A 22132-nucleotide genomic window follows, 5' to 3' on the forward strand; every position below is an offset into this window, starting at 1 on the left:
GTCTGTGTCCCTTCTGGGCAAAGAGACCTCCTGGCTCACATGAGAGCCAGGTCAGCTTGCCAAGGCAGAGTCCAGGCAGGAATTTGGGACTGGAATTCTGGTTGGTAATGATGATTGTGTTCTATCTCCTTTCCTCCCTTGGGGGACCCCAGGGAAGGTAGGTGGCCAGTCGAGCTGTAGCTCAGGAGGACCATGGAATCAGCTCCCAAATTCCAGGCTGGGAGGTCCATGGAAAGGGTGATATGTGAGTGAAATACCCAGAGAGAGGAAGAGATCCAAAATGATTCCTTATGTTCTCCAGATAAATATTTTAAGGGGACTTGGAAAATTCACCATGTTACCAAGATGCCCAGGAAGGGAGTGCCGCTCAGAAAAATGCAATAAATAATCCAAGTCTGGGATTTTTAAACTTTTTGTTTCCTCAATCATGGACATATTTTAAAATATGGTGAAAACCACTCCTGTTGCCTTGAAAAAATTCATGTGTGCACTGGAGGGCTTATGGACTTAGAGAAGAAGTCCTCCAATGGAGGCTATTTTTTAATTGCTGTAATAAATGGATGGGTTCTTGGCTCAGATGGCATGATGGCCCAGTTGTTAATATTAGCTCTTTAAAGTGGTGTGCTGAGGCAACTTTTTGATTATCAGAGTTCACCACTTTTTGCAAGGCAAAACAATAAACAAGAAAGACAATCCATGGAAAATGAGCTGGAAAGAGATCACAATTCTTGCTTCCAACTTGCACACCGCGTGGCTCTACATTGGTAACAAAGCATTATCAGGCCTGGAAGACAATGGATCTCCAGAGCCTCTGAACAAGTGCAGACCATTTGAGGGTAGGAGGAGAGAGCCCCTTCCTCCAGTGACGTCATCCAGGGGTAGCACATGACGTCACCCAGCGTCTGCACGGTGTCAGGCAGTAGGGGTGCACTCCACTGCCTCCCCAAGGGTGGGGGCCACACACTCACCACGCCGGCCTCGGGGTTCCTCTTCCTGCCGTTGCTGAAGGTGGAGGCCAAGGTGGAGGAACAGCTCTCGTCATACAGGGCGGTCCTGCCATCATTGATGGCCGAGTTGATGGAGATGGTCCACATGCTGGAGGCGTAACCATCACAGTTGCAGTCATCGTAGCTGCCACCGTCCCCGGAAGCCCACACGTAGATGCTGCCTTTGCCGCCTCGGCCCTGGGGTGGGGGGACAGGGAGAGAGGCCACCAGGTTCCGCGCGCGCCTGCCCGGTGCTGCCGGGGTCCTGGCCCAAGGAGGGGGCTGCCGCCCGAGGGAGCTCAGGACCCAGTCTTCCTCAGCAGCTCGGTGTGATTCTGTCCCCCTGGAAAACCACGCTCCTGCCCCTGAGGTCTTGAGCATTCTCGTTCTTGTGTCGGGAAGTTACCCTAATTTACTGTTTGAGGTGGGGGGTCACACGGTTAAAATTTACAAGCAAACTGCTTTTAAAAAGCTGTACTTTTTACTCTGGTGAAAAAAACCAGAGTATATTGAAAAGAAAATTAAAGAAAAACCCTTCCTACTTGTAATCATTATTCCTCAATTCCTGTTCCTCCTTTCAGACACTTTTCAGCAAAAACGTAAATGTACATATATGTTTATACTTAGCTCTCTAAGAGATCAGAGATATTTATATATCTCTTTGATTTTATATATCGCTTATATATGCATTTACATATATATAGATGCACATTTTACTCCAAAATATAAAAATCTTGCAAATCATATGTATATACGTGCTCATGTGTGTATATATATTTTTTTACCTGATTGGATCATACTAGAATTCTTTTGGGGGGGTTGGGGTGGAGGGAGAGGGAGAAAGAGAATCCCAAGCAGGCTTCACGCCCAGTATGGAGCCCCCTGTGGGACTCAATCTCATGACCCTGACATCATGACCTGGGCGGAAGTTAAAAGTCAGACTCATAACTGAGCCACCCAGGTGCCCCTAGAATTCCTTTAAATACAGTAGTATATGACACTTTAACCTGTGTAAGGAAACACCAAATATAGGAAGGAAGTTTAACATAAACAAAAATGACTTCAAATACATAATGTTATGCACAGTGATTACTGCCTTATGCTAATTAGTTATCAACAGCAAGCTTAGTTACAAATACCTACAGTTCACATTGTTCTTCTGTCCAGCCACGTTCTTACTGCATATAGTTTTTCTTTTCCTGTTCTATCTTCTAGGACTATTCGCTTTATCTCCACAGCCCAGAAGTGGCCATTCCCTCTGGCTTCCTATGTTCTGACCCTGGGGGCAGTAGGACAGGGGTTCCTCTTGTTCCCCTGCAGGTGAGGTGGGCACAGCAGAGCAGCAGTGTGGGAGATGAGCACAGGTGTACAGCCTGGCCCAGAGTGGCTCTGTAACCCTCAAGGGCAAGAAGACACACTACTGTGGCAGAAAAAGTCTGTCCCTGCATGGCCATCAGGGCACTATGGTCCTGACTCAGGGGCATCCAGGAAGAGATGCCGGAAGGCTAGGAGATGACCAGATTACCTCCAAGATCTGTCTGCCATCTGACAGTGAGAAAAGACATTTCGATTGCTTCTAACAGGACTTGGAGTTAATTAGCCTGTGACTGACTGAGTCGATACATCAACAAAGATTTATTTAGCCACCAGCTGAGAACGGTCTGCAACGTCTTGGTCAATCTATACTGAAAAATGCCATCGAAACCCCAGCTCTCAGAAATCAGGACAGAGAGGGAAGTGTACCATCCCAAGAGTTGGTACAGGGGATCGCCCTCTCAAACAGACTCAGACTGGGCTCAACATCAAGCAGTGGCAGCCGACAAAAGCAAAACAGGTGTGAATTCGTGTGAATGGGCAAAGACCACCAGATGTGGAACTTCCCCAGACCCAAACCATAGCTGGTCTACTAGTGCGACAAAGCAACCTTTACCAAAAGGAAATCAGCACCTTGTCACCGTGGTGTCGGGTGTGTGGGAGACAATTGTGACTCTCATTTGTCAGGCTTCTCTGTATTCATGCCTTCTTTACAATGTGACTTTGTAGTCCTGCCCTTGAATCTGGCTTCTTGTCTTTGCTTTGCTCGAGAGAAAGTGGTGGAAAGTAGTGTTGTCAGTTCCAAGCATAGGTCTCAAGAAGCTCTGTGCCTATCTGTTCTTTCTCAGTTCTGTACCGCGTGAAACAAACCTGTTAGCCTTCTGGTTGATGATAGAGTGCAGTCAGATTCACTGCCCCGGCAACACCCAGCAGACGTGAAGGAGGCCACCCCAGACCAGCCCGTCTGTAGTTCACCCCCCAGGCTGACCACAGATGCACGCGTGAGACCAGCTTCGAGGAGCCAAGGCTGGCCCAGATCGGCAGAACAACCCAGCAGACCTAGAGACCCAGGAGTAAGGTGTGAATCGTGGTTACTTTAAACTATTGAGTTTTGGGGCAATTTGGCAAGCCGCTGGCTCACAGGGGGGCAACTGTCAGCTTATTTCTTAAGAGTAAGCAGCTCTTAAGAGTAAGCAGCAAACATTAGTTTTGCATTGTACTATCAGACCTGCCCACAAGAGTACCGGGGTTCCTAGGAATATTAAGCTTTGTTTTCCTAAGGGGTGTGTGTATGTGTTTTATATCAGGTAACAATAGTTATATCCACAGTACTAATGATTGCGTATCAGTCCCCAAATAGTCTGGGGACAGTTGCATGGGAAAAGGGTATCTATAGAAGGACTAGAGATGTGCTTCTCATAACCACATGGGATGGGTTATGGGTTGGCATACCTCATTTTCCTATAAAAATGATGCCCCAAGATCCAGTTCTTCTCCTAGCTCCTACTGAACGGGAGCTGGGCAGAAACAGAGATAGAACAACTAGGACCCGTATTCCAACAATAATCAGTGGGACAATACCATGGAAGAAACCAAGATGATAATCAGAAGCAGCACTACTAGGCCACTTACTGTATCCCAGGTACTGCTCTAAGTACTTAGTACTAAGTACTAAGTAACATATTTGACTACACGTTAATCCTTACAGCAAGCCTACACGTGGCACCATTTATATTAGCCACACAAAGGATAAAAAACATAGAAAGAAACTCACGAAATGAAAAAAAAAAGGACAAAAAGAGCTAAGGACTAAATAAGACTTTGAAACTCTCTGGAGGGACACAGATGAAGATCTGACCCAATGGAAAGACACATCAACCCATCATGCTCTTGGATAGAAAGAAAGCATCCCAGAGATGTCCATTTTCCCCAAGTCAACTTATAAATTTAACATTCTAATACATGTACTGTATCAATCAAGGTTCTGTCAGGCAAATATTGCCACACTGGGCAGTTCAACAGAGGGAAATTTATCTGGAGAACAGGTGGTAAAGGAGAACCAAAGCCCTGCTGGTGTGTGAGAGGCTCCCCCAGAGACTCAGGAGGCAATGGTATAGCAGTCTTCACGGCAGGAGGGAGAGGGGCCTGCGAGGGTGAGCTGTCTGCTGGTACTCTCCCACCCTTGTTCGATAGTGCAAGTCAGACTTGTCCCGACCCTTTATTTAACAGAGTTCCCTTCTCCCCTCCTACTTTAATTTTTTTTTTAAAGAAAGCAAGTGCATTTTGATGAAAAAAAATACATGGTACAGCTTTACTTTGAATTCCGTCTTTGAACCAGGGGTCTCTTTGAACCAGAGTTTAGCGGGATTAAATTAGTGTCTCTCAAAATTTTCATGAAATGAGTTTCTCACCTGGGGGGGATTTTGTGCTCCGATGGGACATGGGACACCGCTGGGAGGCATTTTTGATGCTCATTGCTAGTATCTAGTGGGAAGATGTGTGTGCATGCACTATAAGCTTCTCATGGATAGAGGCCAAGGATGCTACTAAGCTTTTATGAGGCACCAGACAACCCCCTACTACACCCTCCCCCACACAAGGAAGAACCATCCTGCCCAAAGTGTCAGCAGTGCCAAGGCTCACACTCTAACCTACTGGCAAAGGGCAGTTAGTTTGAACTTGTTTTTTTTTTTTTTTTTTCTTTTAGATTTATTTATTTGAGAAAGAGAGAGACAGAGAGAGTGAGAGAGAGCATGAGCGGGGAGGAGAGGGAGAGGCAGGCTCTCACTGAGCAGGGAGCCTGATGTGGGGCTCAATCCCAGGACCCTGGGATCATGACCTGAGCCAAAGGCAGTGGCTTAACCCAGTGAGCCACCCAGGTGTCCCTTGAACTTGCTCTTTTTAAAGGCATAGCCTAAAGCAGCCTCTCACAATCCCTAAATTTCTTTTTTTATTATTATGTAATAAATTTGACATGTTACATTTTGTAAACTTAAGCTGGATGGTGTATTACTTGGATACTTTTTTTTCTTTTTTAAAGATTTTATTTATTTATTTGACAGACAGAGACCACAAGTAGGCAGAGAGGCAGGCAGAGATAGAGGAGGAGGCAGGTTCCTGCTGAGCAGGGAGCCCAATGCGGGGCTTGATCCCAGGACTCTGGGATCATGACCTGAGCTGAAGGCAGAGGCTTTAACCCGCTGAGCCACCCAGGCGCCCCTACTTGGATACATTTATATACTATAATATGACTGCCATTGAAGCAAGATTGATCATATTCCTTCATTAGAGTGCCACGTAATCTGTATCCATTATACAGATTGTACACTGTACACTGGATCTCTATGGCTTCTTTGATAACTTGTTACAAGTTTGTACCTTTAAATCCCATCAGTTTTAGGTCCCCCTCCCCTCCATCCCAAGCTCACCACCATTGTACTCTTTGTTTTTGTTTTTAACAGGTTTGACTCTTTTAGATTCTACACATAAGTGACATCATATGATACTTGCATTTCTCTGTCAGACTTCTCTCATTTTGCTTAATGTATTACTGCAAATGCCAGGATAGTCTCCCTTTTCATGGCCAAATAATATTCCATGTATACATAATCCACATTTTTTTTTATAAAAAGTAGTCTCCAAGAGCTTGAACTCATGACCCTTAGCTCAAGATCCGAACTGAGATCAAGAGTCAGATGCTTAACTGACTGAGTCACCCAGGTGCTCTGGGATCCACAGCTTTTTTATCCATTCTGGGCATTTGGGTTGTTTCCATATCTTGGCTATTGTGAACAATGCTGTGATAAACATGCAAATGTCTTGTCAAAATCCGGTTTCCTCTTCTTTTAGATACAAACCCAGAGGTGGGATTGCTGGATTGCATGGTAGAATCTATTTTAACTTTTTGGAGAGTCACCATATTGTTTTCCATAGTGGTTGCACTAATTTGCATTCCTACCAACAGTGCACAGGCGCTCCCTTTTCTCCACATCCTTCTTAGCATTTGTCTTTTGTGTTCTTGATGCTAGCCATTCTAACAGGAGTGAGATAACATTTCATTGTGGTTTTGATTGTTTCTCCCCAATGATTAGTGATCTTAAGCATCTTCTCAGGTGCCTAGTGGCTATTTGTATGTACTCTATAGACAAATGACTATCTAGTTCTTCTATTTTTAATAGAATTTGGTTTTTTATTAAGTTGTGTGAGTTCTTTGTATATTTTGGATCTTCACCCTTTATCTGATACATGGTTTGCAAAAATTTTCTCCCATTCTCTAGGTTGTTGTCCCACTTTGTTGTTTCTTTTGCTGTGCAGAAGTTTGGAGTTTGATGTAGTCCCATCTGTTGATTTTTTGCTTTTGTTATTTTGTTTTTTGTTTTTGTTGTTTTGTTTTTGTTTTTGCTTTTAGCATCATGTACAAAAAATCATTGCCAAGACCAATATTGATGAACTTCTTCCCTGTTTTCTTCTAGGAGTTTCATGGTATCCGGTCTTATATTTAAATCTTTGATCCATTTTAAGTTAATTTTTGTCAGTGGTGTGAGATGAAGGCTGGTTTCATTGTTTTGTATGTTTGGAGCTGAGAAGAGTCTCCTGAAGGCAGCATACAGTTGGGTCTTTGTTTTAATCCATCCAGACGCTCTGTTCTTTTTGATTGGCAAGTTCAATCCATTTATATCTAAGGTGATTATTGATAGATGAGGACTTACTATTGTCATTTTATCTTGTTTCCAGGTTGTTTTGAATCTCCATCGTTTCTTTTTCTTTGGTTTATTTTGGTTTATTTGGTTTATTTACTTTTTAGGTTGGTGGTTTTCTGTGATAATTTGCTCAATGCCCCACCCTGCCAACCTTTTTAAGTGTTTTGTCTTTGCTTTAGATTTCGTTTTTGTAGTTCCCATGAGGTTTATGTAAAACATCTCATAGATAAAATAGTCCTTTTTCTGTTGACAGCAACTTATCTTCATTTGACTCTACAGGTTCTGGCATTTTTCTCCCTCCCTTTTGTGCTTTTGTTGTCACAAATTAGCTCCTTTTATGCTGTGAGTTTGTTGCCAAATTGTGGTAGCTATGTTTATTTTTAATGCTTTTCTCTTTTAAACTTTATGCTACAATCATTTAACACCCTAGTCTAAAAGAGGGTTATAATTTTTACTTTATCCATCACTTTAGTAAAAATTTGGTGTATTTTTGTCTTTTCATTTTAGGTAGAAGAGCCGCTTTCAACATTAAAAAAATTTTTTTTATGGTAGGTTAATAAAATTAAATAAATAATTTAATATGATAAAATAATTAATATGATAAAATAATAAAATAGTTTAATATATAAAATAATTCTTTTATGGTAGGTTAATTTAGAAAATAGTTTTTTTAAATAGTAATTTTTTAATGGTGGGTTCAGTGGTGGTGAACTCCCTCAGCTATGTGTTTGCTTTTTTCCTTCATTTGGGAGGGTCAATTTAATGGATAAAGTATTCTTGGCAGGAAATTTTTATCTTTCAATACTCTGAATATGACATTTCTCCTGGCCTGTAGAGTTTCTGTTGAAGAAATGTGCTAATAATCTTATGGGGGTTCCTTTGTAGGTTACATTCTTCTCCCCTACTTCGGCTGCCTTAACAGTCTTTCTTGATCATCAATTTTTGACAGCTTCATGATAATGTGTCTTGAAGAGGGTCTTCCGGCATTCAGATAGTAAGGTGACCTATTAGCTTTGTGGACCTATTAGCTTTGGCTAGTTCTTTCCTCAGGTTTGGGAAATTTTCAGCTACTGTTTCTTTAAATAACCCTCCTGTCTCCCTCTCCTTCTCTTCTTTTGGTATACCCATTATTCTTATGTTTGTCCCCCTAGCGGAGTCTGATAGCTTTTTCTTTGCTTCTTAAAAATCTTAGTTCTCTCTCTTCTTCCACCTGAATCATTTCTAGATTCTGATTTTTTCCAGCTCACCTACTTTCTCTTGTATCTGATCTGTACTATTTCTAGTACTTTCTTTTTTTTTTTTTAAGATTTTATTTTATTTATTTGACAGAGAGAGAGAGATCACAAGTAGGCAGAGAGGCAGGCAGAGAGAGAGAGGAGGAAGCAGGCTCCCTGCGGAGCAGAGAGCCCAACGCGGGGCTCGATCCCAGGACCCTGAGATCATGACCTGAGCCGAAGGCAGCGGCTTAATCCACTGAGCCACCCAGGTGTCCCTATTTCTAGTACTTTCTAATGCATTCTTCATCTCATCTACTGAGCTCTTCAGCTCCAGAATTTCAGTCTTCTTGGCAAAGTACTCCTTCTCTTTATTTTGTTCCTAAGTTCATTAAATTGCCTTTCTGAGTTTTCTTGGGGCTTGCTGAATGGCTTCCTAACAGCTACTTTGAGTTCTCTATCAGATCCTAATCTTCTGTGACTTGAAGATTGGTTGCTGGAGAACTGTTATTTTCTTTTGGTGATACCTTACTACTGTGGTTTTTTTCATGGTGTTTGATGAGATGTGCCTCTGCTGGCACATTCAAAGCAGTGAATACCTTTCTTGTTTTGGTAAAGTTGTTTACTTTGATTTTAACAGTTCAAGAGGTTGGGAATTAAAGGCCTTTCTTTTGGTTTCCAGAAGGTGGCGATATAGCACAGATTTCCCCCCCCACCCACCTCCCCCTCTCTTCCTAAGGGCTTTATGGCTGTATTTGGGAGCACACACTTTCTACCCTCCACCTGCTCTTAGCTGTCATAGTTACTTGGGCAGGGGGATCATCATCAGCGCTGATATTGTCAGGGTCGCTGGGACTGCTGCAGGGTGTGCTGGGGTCATGGGTGCTGCTGCTGTCCCGGGTTGCTGGGGTTATCTTGGTTTCTGGGGCCACTGCCACTGCCAGGGTCACTGGGGTTACAGGCACCACTGCTGGTGCTCTCCGTGTTCTGCTGCAATGCCCTTGACTTTGTGTCCACCCAACTTCAGGTATACAGATGTTAGATTCTCTCTGGAGTCCTGGTGTGCTGTGCAGAGGGGCCCTTATTGGGCTATGGATGCCCTACTTGTAAATCAAAGAGGAGAAACAAAGGGATTGACTCACCCTGCCATGATGCTGACATCACTCCCCCCCCTTGCAAATGTCTTAAAAGTTCATGCAGATTTTGTATTTTGTTCATAATATAAAAATAATGTTTCAAATTGCTTACCATCAGCTAAAGTAAAGTTCTAGCCAGAGACTGGTGCTGTAGCTCTATATGCCTCTGCCCAGCACATCACCAGCCTTAGGAGGTGAAAATCCCACTTTGAGAAGAATGGGGTTAAAGTGAGTCAGTCTCTCTTGCTCACACCAATGTGTAGTGATCTGGGCAAATGACCAGACCAGTCTCCCACCCACTGGTATTACCTGCCTGCAGATACCAGAGAGGGAAGCCTCTTCCTAAACACTTGGTTATACTAATTTTTTATTTTCCAGTCACCTGGACATCTTAATACAACACTGACGTACTTTTAAAAAAAGTTATTGCATTTTTATTGCAAAAATCATGTTCGTTATAGAGCAATTGAAATCTAGACCCTGAAGAGGAAAATAAAAATCCTTTATAATCTTCCACGAATAGACAATCCCTGGTGATATTTTGTGGATCCCTGCCAGTTTAATATACAAATGTGAAGTATAAGGAGAGATTAAAGAATGAAATTAGGATCATAAAATATATCCATTTTTGTGGCCCTGATTCAAATGTATTTTTACTATAATATAATAGCAAAACATTTCCTGATATAATTAAATATTCCTCTATGTTGTAATTTTTGCTAGTTGTATTAAATAGCCATTCCATAATTTATTTACTCTTTTTCTTACACATACATGGAAGGCTGCTTCTAAGTTTTAAAGTTCTGAATGAACATCATTTTATATATGTCTTTGCATTTCTGTTTATTTCCTTAGGCACATTTTCATTTTTTTAAAAAAAGATTTTGTTTATTTATTTAAGAAAGAGAAAGAGTACAGTGAGAGTGGGAGGAGGGGCAGAAGGGGAGGGAGAGGGAGAGAGTCTCCAGCAGACTGCACTGAACACAGAGCCTGATGGTGGGGCTTGATCTCAGAACCTCAAGATCATGACCTGATCCCAAACCAAGAGTCCAGTGCTCAACTGACTGAGCCACCCAGGTGTCCTAGGCAGAATTTCTAAAAGAATTTTGGGTAAAAGGAATGAGTGTTCAAAGATTCTTGATCCATACTGCCATGCTACTACTCTTTATAAGGCTTGTTAACAATTTTTTTTTTTTTTACCAGCAATGTGTAAGAATTCCACAATCAGCCCTTGTGGGTCAAGATTTAGAATCATACATTTTAAAAACTAATTTTGCCAATTTTGTGGGCAAAATGGTACCTTGTTGTTTGAGTTATGTATTTTTCCACGGCCAGTTGAGTATCTTTTTGCATCCTTATTGCTCATTTGTATTGTTGCTTTATAATAGCTTAACAAAGCACCAAGCTTCAAAGATAATATCCTTTGCCTTTTTTTCTTTCATCTTTTTTTTTTTTTACTGATTTGTTAGAGCTCTTTCTATAAAGACTTTAGCCAAATTTCTGTCATTTATATTACATATGTATTTAATCTTCTATTAAATTAAATATATATTGTGTTTTGACTTGCAGAAAATTTCCCACTATATTGCATAAACTTATTATTTTTTGCAAATACATATTTTAACTATGAAACAATGTACTGACTTATAGTTACTGCCTTTCTGCACTCAGAGTTTGTTGAACAATTTTACTCAAGCTTTTCACAAACATCTTTGACATTGTGTTTGTCCTCACTAGATCCCTGGTTACCTTTTGAGTCACCTAGCAGCTCTTCTGGACTCATTGGTGCTATATGACATATATTTGTAGCTGTCTACTGTCTGGGTCCCTGATCCCCTTGTGGTTGGGTGGGGTCTTGTAAGCCAATTTAATCAATGAGTTTTGAGTGGGAGTGGCTGATACTAGTGTCATTTCTAGGCTGAGCTGTTTACTAGTCAGTTCCAGTGGCTGTAGAACACTCTCTTTCCCTCTGCACAGTGCCTAGCAATGTCCCAGATGTCAGCTCTGTTCCCTGAGGAACTGATAAGCAGAGTCCCCTAGTGGCCATGGAGATGTGTAGCTGAATGAGAAATCAATCCCTGTCGTTTGAAGCCTCTGAGCTTTTGGGGCTCTTTGTTACCACAGCTTAATGTAGCCTCTCCTGACTGATACAGTTCATCACGTTCACTTCCATTTGCCTTCTAGCAGATATAGCATTGAAAGAAATCTCTGTGTAATGCAGTCCCTGGAATTTTTATCCCAAGCCACAAATAGCCATCTGTATAATATTAGAGCAGCTGCTGTTTTCATTTTTCCTGAAATGTGTATTCTTCCTCTTGACAACTTATCCACCTACTGAAATGCTTTTTATTTTGGGGGATGAATAAAATCTTTTCATCTGAAAAATGCTAAGCACAACAAAAGTAGAGTGAATACTATAATGAATCCCCATGGATCCGTTGCTGAGTTTTAACAATGACCAGACTTGCAGAAATTTTGAAAGGTTATATATAGTAATATTTATTACATATTTTGGTAAATATTTTCCCTTTGCTTTTTTGCTTAGAGAGTCCCTCTCTGTCACAATATAAGTGATTAATTATATTCCCATACAGTATATTTCCCATAAAATACAATGGGAATTATATTCCCATGCAGAATGGGTTCATGATTTATCACTTCTATTCTTTTCGGTACTTAGTGCTGGAGGTGGTGGTGAATGCACAAAGGTCCTTAAATGGGGATGAAGGGTGAATGGATCCTCCTGTAAGGAGCTAGACTTACTTTCAGAAAGCTACTGGATACACCTATAGGAGAAAGGGGCTAGGTCCAGTTTATGTTCCTCAAAACCAGACACTGAGACAAGGACCAGGGAGTAGTAGTTAGTTTGGGGAGGGATGATCTCAGGAAGCATATGTTAGGGGCAGGGGAACATGAAATGAGAAAGGGAGAAAAGCCAGCCAGGTGTGAGCTGATGAGCAGGTTCTCCCTGTGGGAACAGGGGTCAGTCCCCCTGGAGAGCTCCTGTGAACTGGCCACCAGGACAGTGCAGCTGGGCAATTGCCCCTGGATCATGGAGTCTGCTTTGTGTCCCCATCAGGTTCCACAGGAGTTCAAGACTGCCCTGGGGGTGTCACAAGTTCCAGAAAAGCCAAACAGAGGATGATACATTGCCCTTGGTTCTGACGAAATCCTTTACTCAAGGCCATGTTTAATGGTACCTACTATTGTTGCCTCTAATTATTACCTGTTTTGCCACATCTAGGCTTTGTAGGGAAGAATCTTATGCAATCCTGTCTCATTTCTAGAAGGATCCAAACACACCATGATTAGCCTTTCTGATGTCACTGGAGTTGGTGAGGAGTTAACATTCATGTCAGTCCCTCAAGCTGGTTGGGATTTTCTCTGGGTTCAGCTAAGTCACTAGCACGAATAAAGCCACAGGGCAGTGACCGAGTGTTGGCGCTTTGCCCAGGAAGTGGGACTTTCAGTGCTAAAAATGGGAAATCAACATGGATGGCCATCCCTTCTCAGGCTGACCAGTACTTGAAAGGAATCACCCAAAAGCCGCCAACCAGCCTTCCATTTCTCTTTATCACAAATGAATGGACAGACTGTAATTGCAATCATCATTTCAGAGACTGGGTCGCAGACTCCACACTTTGGCAGCTCCTGCCCAACCGTGAACCTTTGCTTGGTTTCAGAGCATAAATCAGGGCTCATGGAGTGTTCCTGAGAGTTCCTTGGCAGGAGGCATCCATTGCCTGCCAGAGGCCCTGGCACTCACTGCCACCATGTCAGACCCACTGCCCTGATTAAATTCCAGCGGGCTGCACCAGGGCTTTGCTTCGCCAATGCCCAGTTCATCACTGTCTCCCTGGGCAGCCCTCCAACTCCTTGGCCTGCATGGGGCCCTTCAAGCCACCATTTTGTGAATGATTCCTCTTTTGTACCTTCCAGCCCAAAGAGCCAAGATCTGTGCTTCTGCCCTGTGCAATCCCCCAGGGACCACCTGATGAACCATCAACGCTCTGTCTCACTTGTGCTTCAGAGGACTTTCTGTAGCCTTGTCTTTAAATACTCCTGAGATGCTCCCTCCAGTAGCAACCCTGAACCACGATTAATCAGAGGCTGGGATATAGCCATCAGAGCCAGCCGTAGATGTACCACAGGTTGCCCTGGGTAGCTGCACTTCCTCAAGGTGTGGAAAGAAGTTCATGAATCAACTGTCACTTTCAAGGCCATCTAGTGTTGTCTAAATGCCTCTTCTGGTTGTCAGGGCAATGTGAGACCCTGTGGTCCCCCAGCACGTGGGCTCTGTTACTCTACCAGTCTCTGCAAGGCCTGCATCTTTCTGACCAGCAAACACATCACCCTACTGGTCCTTTATTACCCAGACAGCGAGGACTCTAAGTCCAAGATTAGGTTTTGTCAAACTGCACTCTGGAGATTGTAGCAGGTGGCAGTGGGCATAAGCCCACATTCCTTAGCCCTTCGATGGCACACTCTTCATTGGCCCCTTTCTTCCCTGTCATACCTCCCCTTTCACTATTGGTCCTCGCTTTAGTTCCCAAAGCAACTACATGAACTCAGTTCTTGTCTTGGGGTCTGCTTTTATGGGATCCCAAACTAAGAAAGAAGTCCGTTATTGGATATCTCATAATTCAGGGGTCTGTGACTATATCACCTACTTCCCATATAAAATGTGAAAAATGCTTTTATTGTATGGTCATCATGTAGACTATAAAGAGGAAAAAATCAAATAAAGGGAAAAAAATTTCCTTTCTTTTTCTCTTCTTTGTTCCTTGCTGCCTCACTTAAGCATTCACTGAAGAAATACAGGAAATGCAAACTCATATCTGTAAGGAGCCAGGTAGGTGATGTTTATGTGTGAAATAGAGGTCAGAAAATTTGGGGTGGTAGGATCTGTGGCAAACAGTGCATCCCCCAAAAGGTCCTTCAGCCTCCTTTTCCTCTTCCTCTTCCTTTATCATTGCTATGTCCGTCAAACAAAACATACCCACAAGATGCTAAAATTCAAAGACAAGCATAAGACCTACCTTTGTGAGCTAGGTAATTATTTGTCTCCTTTGTTTCGGTGGAGACTACCTTTCCGAGGTAGACTTCCCTTTAGAGTAGACCAGATAACTGAGAGGAGCTCTTTGCTCATGTATAATACACCAACACGTACAAGATTCTACAATTCTGTCCAAAAAAATGTCACCTTGAACAAGGAAAGAACCATTCCCACAGCTTGGGGGAAAGTCGAATGAGAAGTCATGTATTTTTCATCATACTCACTTCACTTTCTAAAATATTTACACGCTGTCATCTGAAGATAAGTCATAACAATTTTTCTCTTTAAGTTTTGGTGCAGTTGGCATGCTTTCCAGAACAATCACACTTGAAAGGGCCTTTCTAGTTGCAGCAGGGGAAGCTACAGATGGAGGAGAGAGACATATCCAGACTTGAGATGTGGGGAGCAGTTCAGAAGTCCATGGAAAATGACAGCAGCCACTCGGGAATTTGCTGCATTGAATGCCATGTGCATCGTAAATTCAGACTGAGGACAGATGTCACTTACATATCTCTCTTTTTGGCCTTGGGCATCAAAGAATGCTTCTCAGTGGAAATCCCTGTCTGCTGGGGAAGGATGACATCTGCCAAGTGTTCCCCAGGGTACTGTCCCCTGGTCCTGGGTCCTTAGATATGCAACCTTTTCTCTCCAGCAACACAGTGAACAACACAGTAACCAAACAAGTGGTTTGTGTATCAAAATTTCATCCTAAAACCTCCAAATTGTTGAGGCACTGAAATGGGGCACCACCTCCTCCTACCCCTGCCCCCATCCTGTTGGTAAGTCCCCTCTGTAAATGGTACTGTGCCTTTCAAATGTCAGGGGACCTTGTGGCTCTCAGATGGGCTGAATGCTGATGATGGCACACAGGAATTGTTGCAAGCTTCTCCTTTGAGGAACGATGTTAGAAAGCAAAGGAAGACTGCCTCTCAAGGTGTCAGATGCGAATAAGTTGTAAGTGGATCAATGCTCGGCTGTCTTAGCTATCCAAAAGGGAGCCAGGTGACATCAAGGATAACTGAAAAAGTGACCATGCTGTTTCTGCACTGCTGGAGTCTGGCCAAATCTCAATTCTAAGACTGGAAGGTGTATGGTTTTCTAGATGTGCTGTAACAAAGTGTGGGTGGTGTGGACCACAGAAATAGATTGTCTAGCTGTTCTGGAAGGTCAAAGTCAAGGTGTCAGCAGGGTTGGTTCCTTCTGAAGGCTGGGAGGGAGAATCTGTTCCATGACTCTCTCCTAGCTGCTGGGGGCTTCCTTGCCTTGTAAGGCATCACCCCGATCTCTGCCTTTGTGTTCTCTGGGCATTCTTCCCATGTGTCTGTGTCCAAAATTACCTTTTTAATACAGACACTAGTCATATCAGATTAGGGGACCACCCTGCTCCAGAATGACCTCATCTTAATTAATTACAACTTAATGGCCCTATTTCCAAATAATGTCACATTCTGAGATGGGGGTTAAGATTTCAACATATGAATTTTGGTTGGTGGGTGGGGAGAAGAATTCCACCCATAACACAGGAAAAGCTCATGGTGTTATATTTCTATTGAGACTTCTGAAAGAATTCAACCGTTCAGAGGAAACTTCCCCTCCAGAGCTCTACAAAGCCTGTGCAAGGGTGACAACTGCCACTTGATGTTACCAGAACAGAAAAGAAAGGGGCTCTGTTAGCAACCTTCTGACTGACCTCTGACCCTTCAAGTTCTAAACCTGTCCAAAGGACCTACATTTGTTAGTTTTGGAACCTACCAGAGAGAAAAGTGTCTCCCCTAAATTGGGGCCAAGATTCCCCCTCAAGCATGGGAGTGGTGGGGGAGATGGAGGCTGGAGTAGAGCCCGACATGTTATGACAAATGAGGTTGCTGAGGGAGTCCTGTCTATGCAGAGGTAGCACATGAACATAAGCCCCAAGGAAGAGGAACAGTGGATTCAGCGAGGGATACACAAAGAGAGACAGACACGAGAGAACAGCCAAGCCCCGTGCCCATAGGAGTTCCCATTGGGATCGCCACATGCTCTGTGGCCAGAATACTGCAGCCATGTTGGATCCAGAACGTTTGTCTGGCCCCAGCCTGGATGAGGTCCTGCTCGAATCCATCCCATCGATCTTGTTCCTCATCGTGTATCCCTATAAGAAACCCCTTAAGCTGAGCCACCTGAGCCCTTGCTCCTGCAGCTCAGAAACAAACCAGAGCATCCAGCTTGGTCATCAGTCCCTTCAACTTACCACCCAGATGAAGATGCACCGTGCCATTACTTCCAGAAAACAAGTCACCTCTACTGCCCTTTCCTAGTCATTGGGGGATTTTCAAAACCACATTATCTTGTGGTCTTAGCACCTTGGGGTTATGAGATACGTATTCTAGAAATCATTTAGAGAAGCACCTCTCAAACGTAAGTGCAACCTTGTTAAAATGCAGACTCTGATACAACAGGGGAACAGACGGGGCTGAGCTCTGTATCTCTCGCAAACTTGCAGGTGGTCCAGTGGCTGCACAGTGAGGACCACTGATATGCACTATTTTACTTATTTGGCTTGGAGAACCTAAGTGACTCGTGTGAATTCCTATGGCCAACACAGGATGGGATTGAGGTGAGAACTGGGATCTCCCAGCTGGTAAGCTTAGCTCTCTAATTTCATGCCAACTCTTAAAAAAAAAAATCCCTGCAACAGAGGCAGACCTCCTTTCATGCAACACTAGCTGTCTAGTGAAGATGGAGATGGAGATGACAGGCCACAAGAGAGGTTGTGGATGATTCCATCATCCCAGGCCCCATGTGCTTCTTTACATAAGGAGACTGTGACAGCCCTGATTGGAAGAGAAATTGTGTTTGCAAAGACACGAAGGCATGGATTGGCCTAGAAAACTATTTGCAAAGATAGCTAGTGTGCTGGGTCCGGCCTGTGGGCCAAGGTCGGTAGACCCCTGCTCTAAAGGGTGGCACTTTGTTTGACTCACTATTATTGCTTAGGGTGCAGACTCTGTCGATTTTTGTCCAGTGAGATGGTTTAGTCCATTAAAACTAAGAAATGTGGAAGTAAGAAATAATTTGAGGATCCCAAAGTTAGACTTTTTACAGTTAAATTTAGTGGAATCACATGGAACTCATTTAATCAATTCTTTTACAAATTGTATACTTCCTAGTATTCATAGATTTGGATTCAATAGGAATACAAAAAAGGACATGGGAACAAGAGCTAAGGAATGATTTTAGAGGCCATGGCTGGTGGAGAGAGAGGGAGAAAATGGGATAGCAGAAAACTTAGCCTACAAAAACCTACATTGTTAGGCACAAATTTGATTCTGAGCTTCCAAGGGAAAGAGTGAACCTCCATGAGATAATGTCTCAGAGGGGTTCACTGGAAGCAGAGTCTGAAGTAGGGACTTGGCCTTACCAGGTGTACTGAGAACAAATACTCAGGGGGAGATCTGTCAAGGATACGCACACACACACACTCAGCCATAAAAAGAAGGAAATCCTACCATTTGTGACAACATGGCCAGACCTAGAGGGCATTATGCTAAGTTAAATTAACCAGGCAGAGAAAAACAAATAAATTCATGGCACCACTTATCTGTAGACTCTTAAAAAAAGTCAAACTCATAGAAACAGAGAGTTACCAGGGCCTGGGGCCTGAGGGGTGAAGAGGACTGGGGTGACCATACCTAGGTCAAATGGTGTAAGCTTCCAGTTATAAGATGAGTAAGTTGTGGGATTTAACAGTGACAATAGTTAAAAATAAAACAAAACACAATGTTGACATTTTGTAACACTTTAAAACAACAACAAAATAGCCTTCAGTTGTCCACTCAACTTTTCTTCAATATTTTTACCTTTCCAAGCTACTGTTGAGGTTGAGGTGTTTCGTACACACACCTATCTTAGTGATATAAATGTACAAGTAATAAGTTCATGTATATTTCACATAGACCTCAGATAACTTAAACAGAACAAATGCATTTTGTAGTTCATTTATAATGGTGCTAATTTATATATCCAAACATGGTTATAACCATTCCATCCATTTGAGATCGGTCAAAATCCAAGAAGAAAACTTTCTAAAAATTCCTAAAATGCACTTCCAAAAGTCCATCCACTGAACATGACATACTGGTCTTTCCTTCACTTAGGACCTGACAACTCTTACTCCACGTACCATGTGGTAATCTTGGGAAATGTGATTCCCATGTCCATGGCTGATTAGACAAGCAAACTCAAAGCATGGAAAGGGCATCACTGTTACCTGATGGCAAGTCCAACCTTGAAGACAAGACTCAGACAAAATGACTAAGTACTCTTGAATGGTTGATGTTGTGGCGCCAATGGTGAGGAACTTGGCCCATCCTAAGAGCTCTCGAAGACAAAGCAGTGCGGCAATTCAAGTCTGGAGCTTTGCACTGGTGGCCCAGGACTCTTGGAGCTGAGACCTGCCATCCCCACTGTGCCTTGTCTGAGTTCTTGACCCACAAGACTAGCAAAACACTGGGCTTCATGCCACAAAGTTTTGGGGAGATTGACAAAACGTCCATAATAACCTGGATAAACACCAACCCTTCCTGGGGAACTTCCCAGTGCCAAACCCTGGCATATTTATCTCATTGACACCCAACGATCCCAGGAGACATGAATAATTATCACCATTTTACAGGCAAAATGCAGTAGTGCAGGGAGGTCAAGTCATTTGCAGATACACCCAGACACTGAGTGTCCTAAACGGGACCTGAACCCAGAAGACTCTAATCTCGGGGCCTGGCTCATGTCTTGTTGGAGATGACCCTGCCCTGAGATGGTAGAAAGGGAACTTCTTTCCTCTCACATGGGCGGCTGACTGGAGACACTCCCTTTGGAGGCTCTGTCTTGGTTTCTTCTCCTTGGCTCTCTCTGTTCCTGGGCTAATCTCAAGGAAGGGCAGCTTCAAAAATCTGGGGCTCATGGGTGCTGGAGCCGTCCCTTCCACACCCAGATGCCGTTGCCTGGGGGCTGCTCCCAGCTGACCTGTGGCACAGTGGGGGTGCCAGCACAGACCCCCAGGATGACCCTCCTTCCTCCCCGTTCATTTATGCAAATGAGGCCAGCGTTGCTGTCTGAAGGCACCCCCTGCAACCTCTTGCCCCCTCCTCTTTGCCCCCTCTAATAAATTCTCACTGCTAACCCTGTTTGGGGGTCCATTTCTCTGACAGCCCCACCTCTGCCTCCTTCCCTGCCCCTTGCTTCATTCTCATCACCTCCTCTGGATGCCTCCCACCCTCAACGTCCCCCACCCTACCCCCCCAGGATAGGGGCCAGGTGGCCACAGCAAAGTCCTTACCTTGTTGACGCCGTCGGCCATGGCCTGAAGTGTGAGTTCGCGGGGGCCGTCCACTGTCTTCCCGTTGTCCGTTGGGCCCCAGCTGGCACTGTAGATGTCGATCAGCTGAGGCATGTGGCTGATGGACGAGGCCTCGATGATGTCCGTCATGAATGGCTGGTCCAGCATCCGGATACCTGTGGTCCCATGCGGGCAGGGAAACACCACGTTTGGTTGCCCAGTGGGGCAGAAGGGTGATGATGAGGGCTCGGGTCCTGGGTATGGTTGGAGGGTCTGCCACCCGGGTGTCCTGGGGGACGCTGGGGCATCTTGAGTCCAGCCTCAGGCTGGATGGGCCACACCTTCAGAGGATGAAGAAGGGTGCACAAACCATCTCACTAGATCCTTTTGGGACCCTGCCCACGCCTTTGGTTATGTAACTATGTGAAGAAATTTTTCCTTGCCCCCCAAACTTGACTAGAATTTCTGATGGGGAGAGACCACTTTTGTTAAAGAGATTCCTTGATAAGTGTGTTTCCCAGTGGAAGCTCTGTTTTCAGCAATTGGGTATGGACAGGTCGGTGGGCAGTTTCGGAGGAGAAATACACTGTCTGGACAGTGTTGGGGGGTGCAATTAATATTAAATATTTCAGAGTAAATCCTAGAGATTAGGGGGTAGAGAGAGGGGCAGGAACAGTGCAAAGATCGGGGGAGTCAGGAAAAGAACTCCAAGTTGTGCAGTAGCTGAGAAGGGGTTTTGCAGAGGACAGAAATGTACAATGAACCATTCTGAAATATATTAGTAATGGGGTGCATGACACAGTCCCCCCTTCTTTTTCCCCCATGTCATCTATGTAAAGTTTGTGCTCTTCCAACAAGTAGCTGAGACGTTAAAAAGGAGTGGAGTCCTGCGGTCCACGATTGTGTGTGGGTAAACCTGAGCTGCACACGGGGATGCAGAAGGGGGTGCACTGGTGGGCACCCATAGTTCACATCACCGTCTGACTATCCCTGACAAGCCTCTCCAGGGTTAGCACAGCAGCAGCCAATGGGATGGGCACTTGGTCCCTCTATCTCTACCCTCCAGATATTGCTTTGGGGGCCGTAGGGTTCTCTGCACCGTACACTAGTTCTCTTTTGTGGTAAGGACCCTAGAATGTTAGAGCAGCTGCCCTAAGTCTTTCTTTCATGGGAGTTATGAAGTGAAGGGACTGGGCTCTACACAGTCGAAACCTGGATCTTGACACCTCTTAACTGTATTTACCATGGCCAAAGGACACCAGGACACATGCATCACTCTCCAACATGGCATGCAAGCCCATTTAAATAAGGACAAGCCAGGTTCTTGCAGGGCCCGTGAAATTGACATAAAATTGTCTCCTCTCCAAGGGTCTCTCCTTCCTCCTCAGTGTCCCATAGCAGACTCTGTGTGCTCGCATATATTTTCTCGCAATGCTTGTCCTTCTCTGACTAACCCATGTGCTCAGTAGGCATATCCCCAGCCCATCATTCTGGACCCAGTCCCCCTCCTCCCCTTGCATCCTCCAACCCCAGCCCCTCCAGCACCACACTTTCTGCCTTCTAGCATAACTGGTTGCTTGTGAGTTTCATTTGTGGAAGGCGATTACAACCTTAAGTAAGCATTGCTAAGAGAGGCATCCAAAATCGGATGGGGAGGATGCCAGGAAGCAAGGCCTCTGCCCATCTCCTGTTTCAAGTTTTGGAACTGCATGGACTTTTGACTTATCAATTATAATTTGTTGATTACACCTTAATCACCTCCTGGAAAACATCCTTTTACTCTGGACTGAAATGGAGATAATGTAGCATGTGTTAGATGAAGAGTGAACCTTAGACATTCCCTTTAACTCTGTCAGTACAAATGATAATTCTTTTGAAAAAGTTACAGGACCTTGTGGGGTTTGCCTGTGTAAGCCCATACTCCCTGCTTGCAGTTTGGAGCACAGTTTGGATGTCATTTTACTCCATGTCTCCTTGATTGCAATCCCTAAGACCCAAATAAACACTTTCGGTTGCTTTACAGCTCTTCTTGGTCAACACATTCATCACTAGACAGTGAAATCTCTGAGTACCGAGCATGTGTCTGTTTTGTTCTTTTCTTGTGTCCTAGGTTATCAGCATTGTTTTAAGCTTGAGAAATATTTGGTGAGGAGATGTATGTTATCGTTACTTTAGCTGATTTTTTTTTCTCTAACAGAAATGACAAGTCCAGAAGAATAAATAATAACATGCCAAGATTTTCCATTTGTGGGTTTTCTCTATCCATAAATCAGGTCACCATTCTTGCCAACAAATGTCCAATAATCAGCTTACAGCCTTTCCCGGGGGGAGAAGCTCATACAGAATGAGCATAGTTTTTGGTTTGAACTTTCTGGAAGCTAAGGTTTGTGTTTTTAAAACAGATTTTATTTA

At 43.9% G+C, this 22132-nt stretch overlaps 1 protein-coding gene across 1 annotated transcript in view; it reads right to left on the reverse strand.

The window, feature by feature from the left end:
- PCSK2 (proprotein convertase subtilisin/kexin type 2) overlaps positions 1-22132 on the reverse strand; it is a 263778-nt gene that overhangs the window by 21285 nt on the left and 220361 nt on the right. Inside the window, exons 8-9 of the mRNA XM_045981647.1 lie at positions 19721-19896; positions 969-1184 (exon numbers count right to left, since the gene is read on the reverse strand). Coding sequence (XP_045837603.1) covers positions 969-1184; positions 19721-19896 — 392 coding nt within the window. The remainder of the gene's footprint in view (positions 1-968; positions 1185-19720; positions 19897-22132) is intronic.

Source organism: Meles meles, chromosome 16 (assembly GCF_922984935.1).
Source record: "Meles meles chromosome 16, mMelMel3.1 paternal haplotype, whole genome shotgun sequence".
NCBI lineage: Eukaryota > Metazoa > Chordata > Mammalia > Carnivora > Mustelidae > Meles > Meles meles.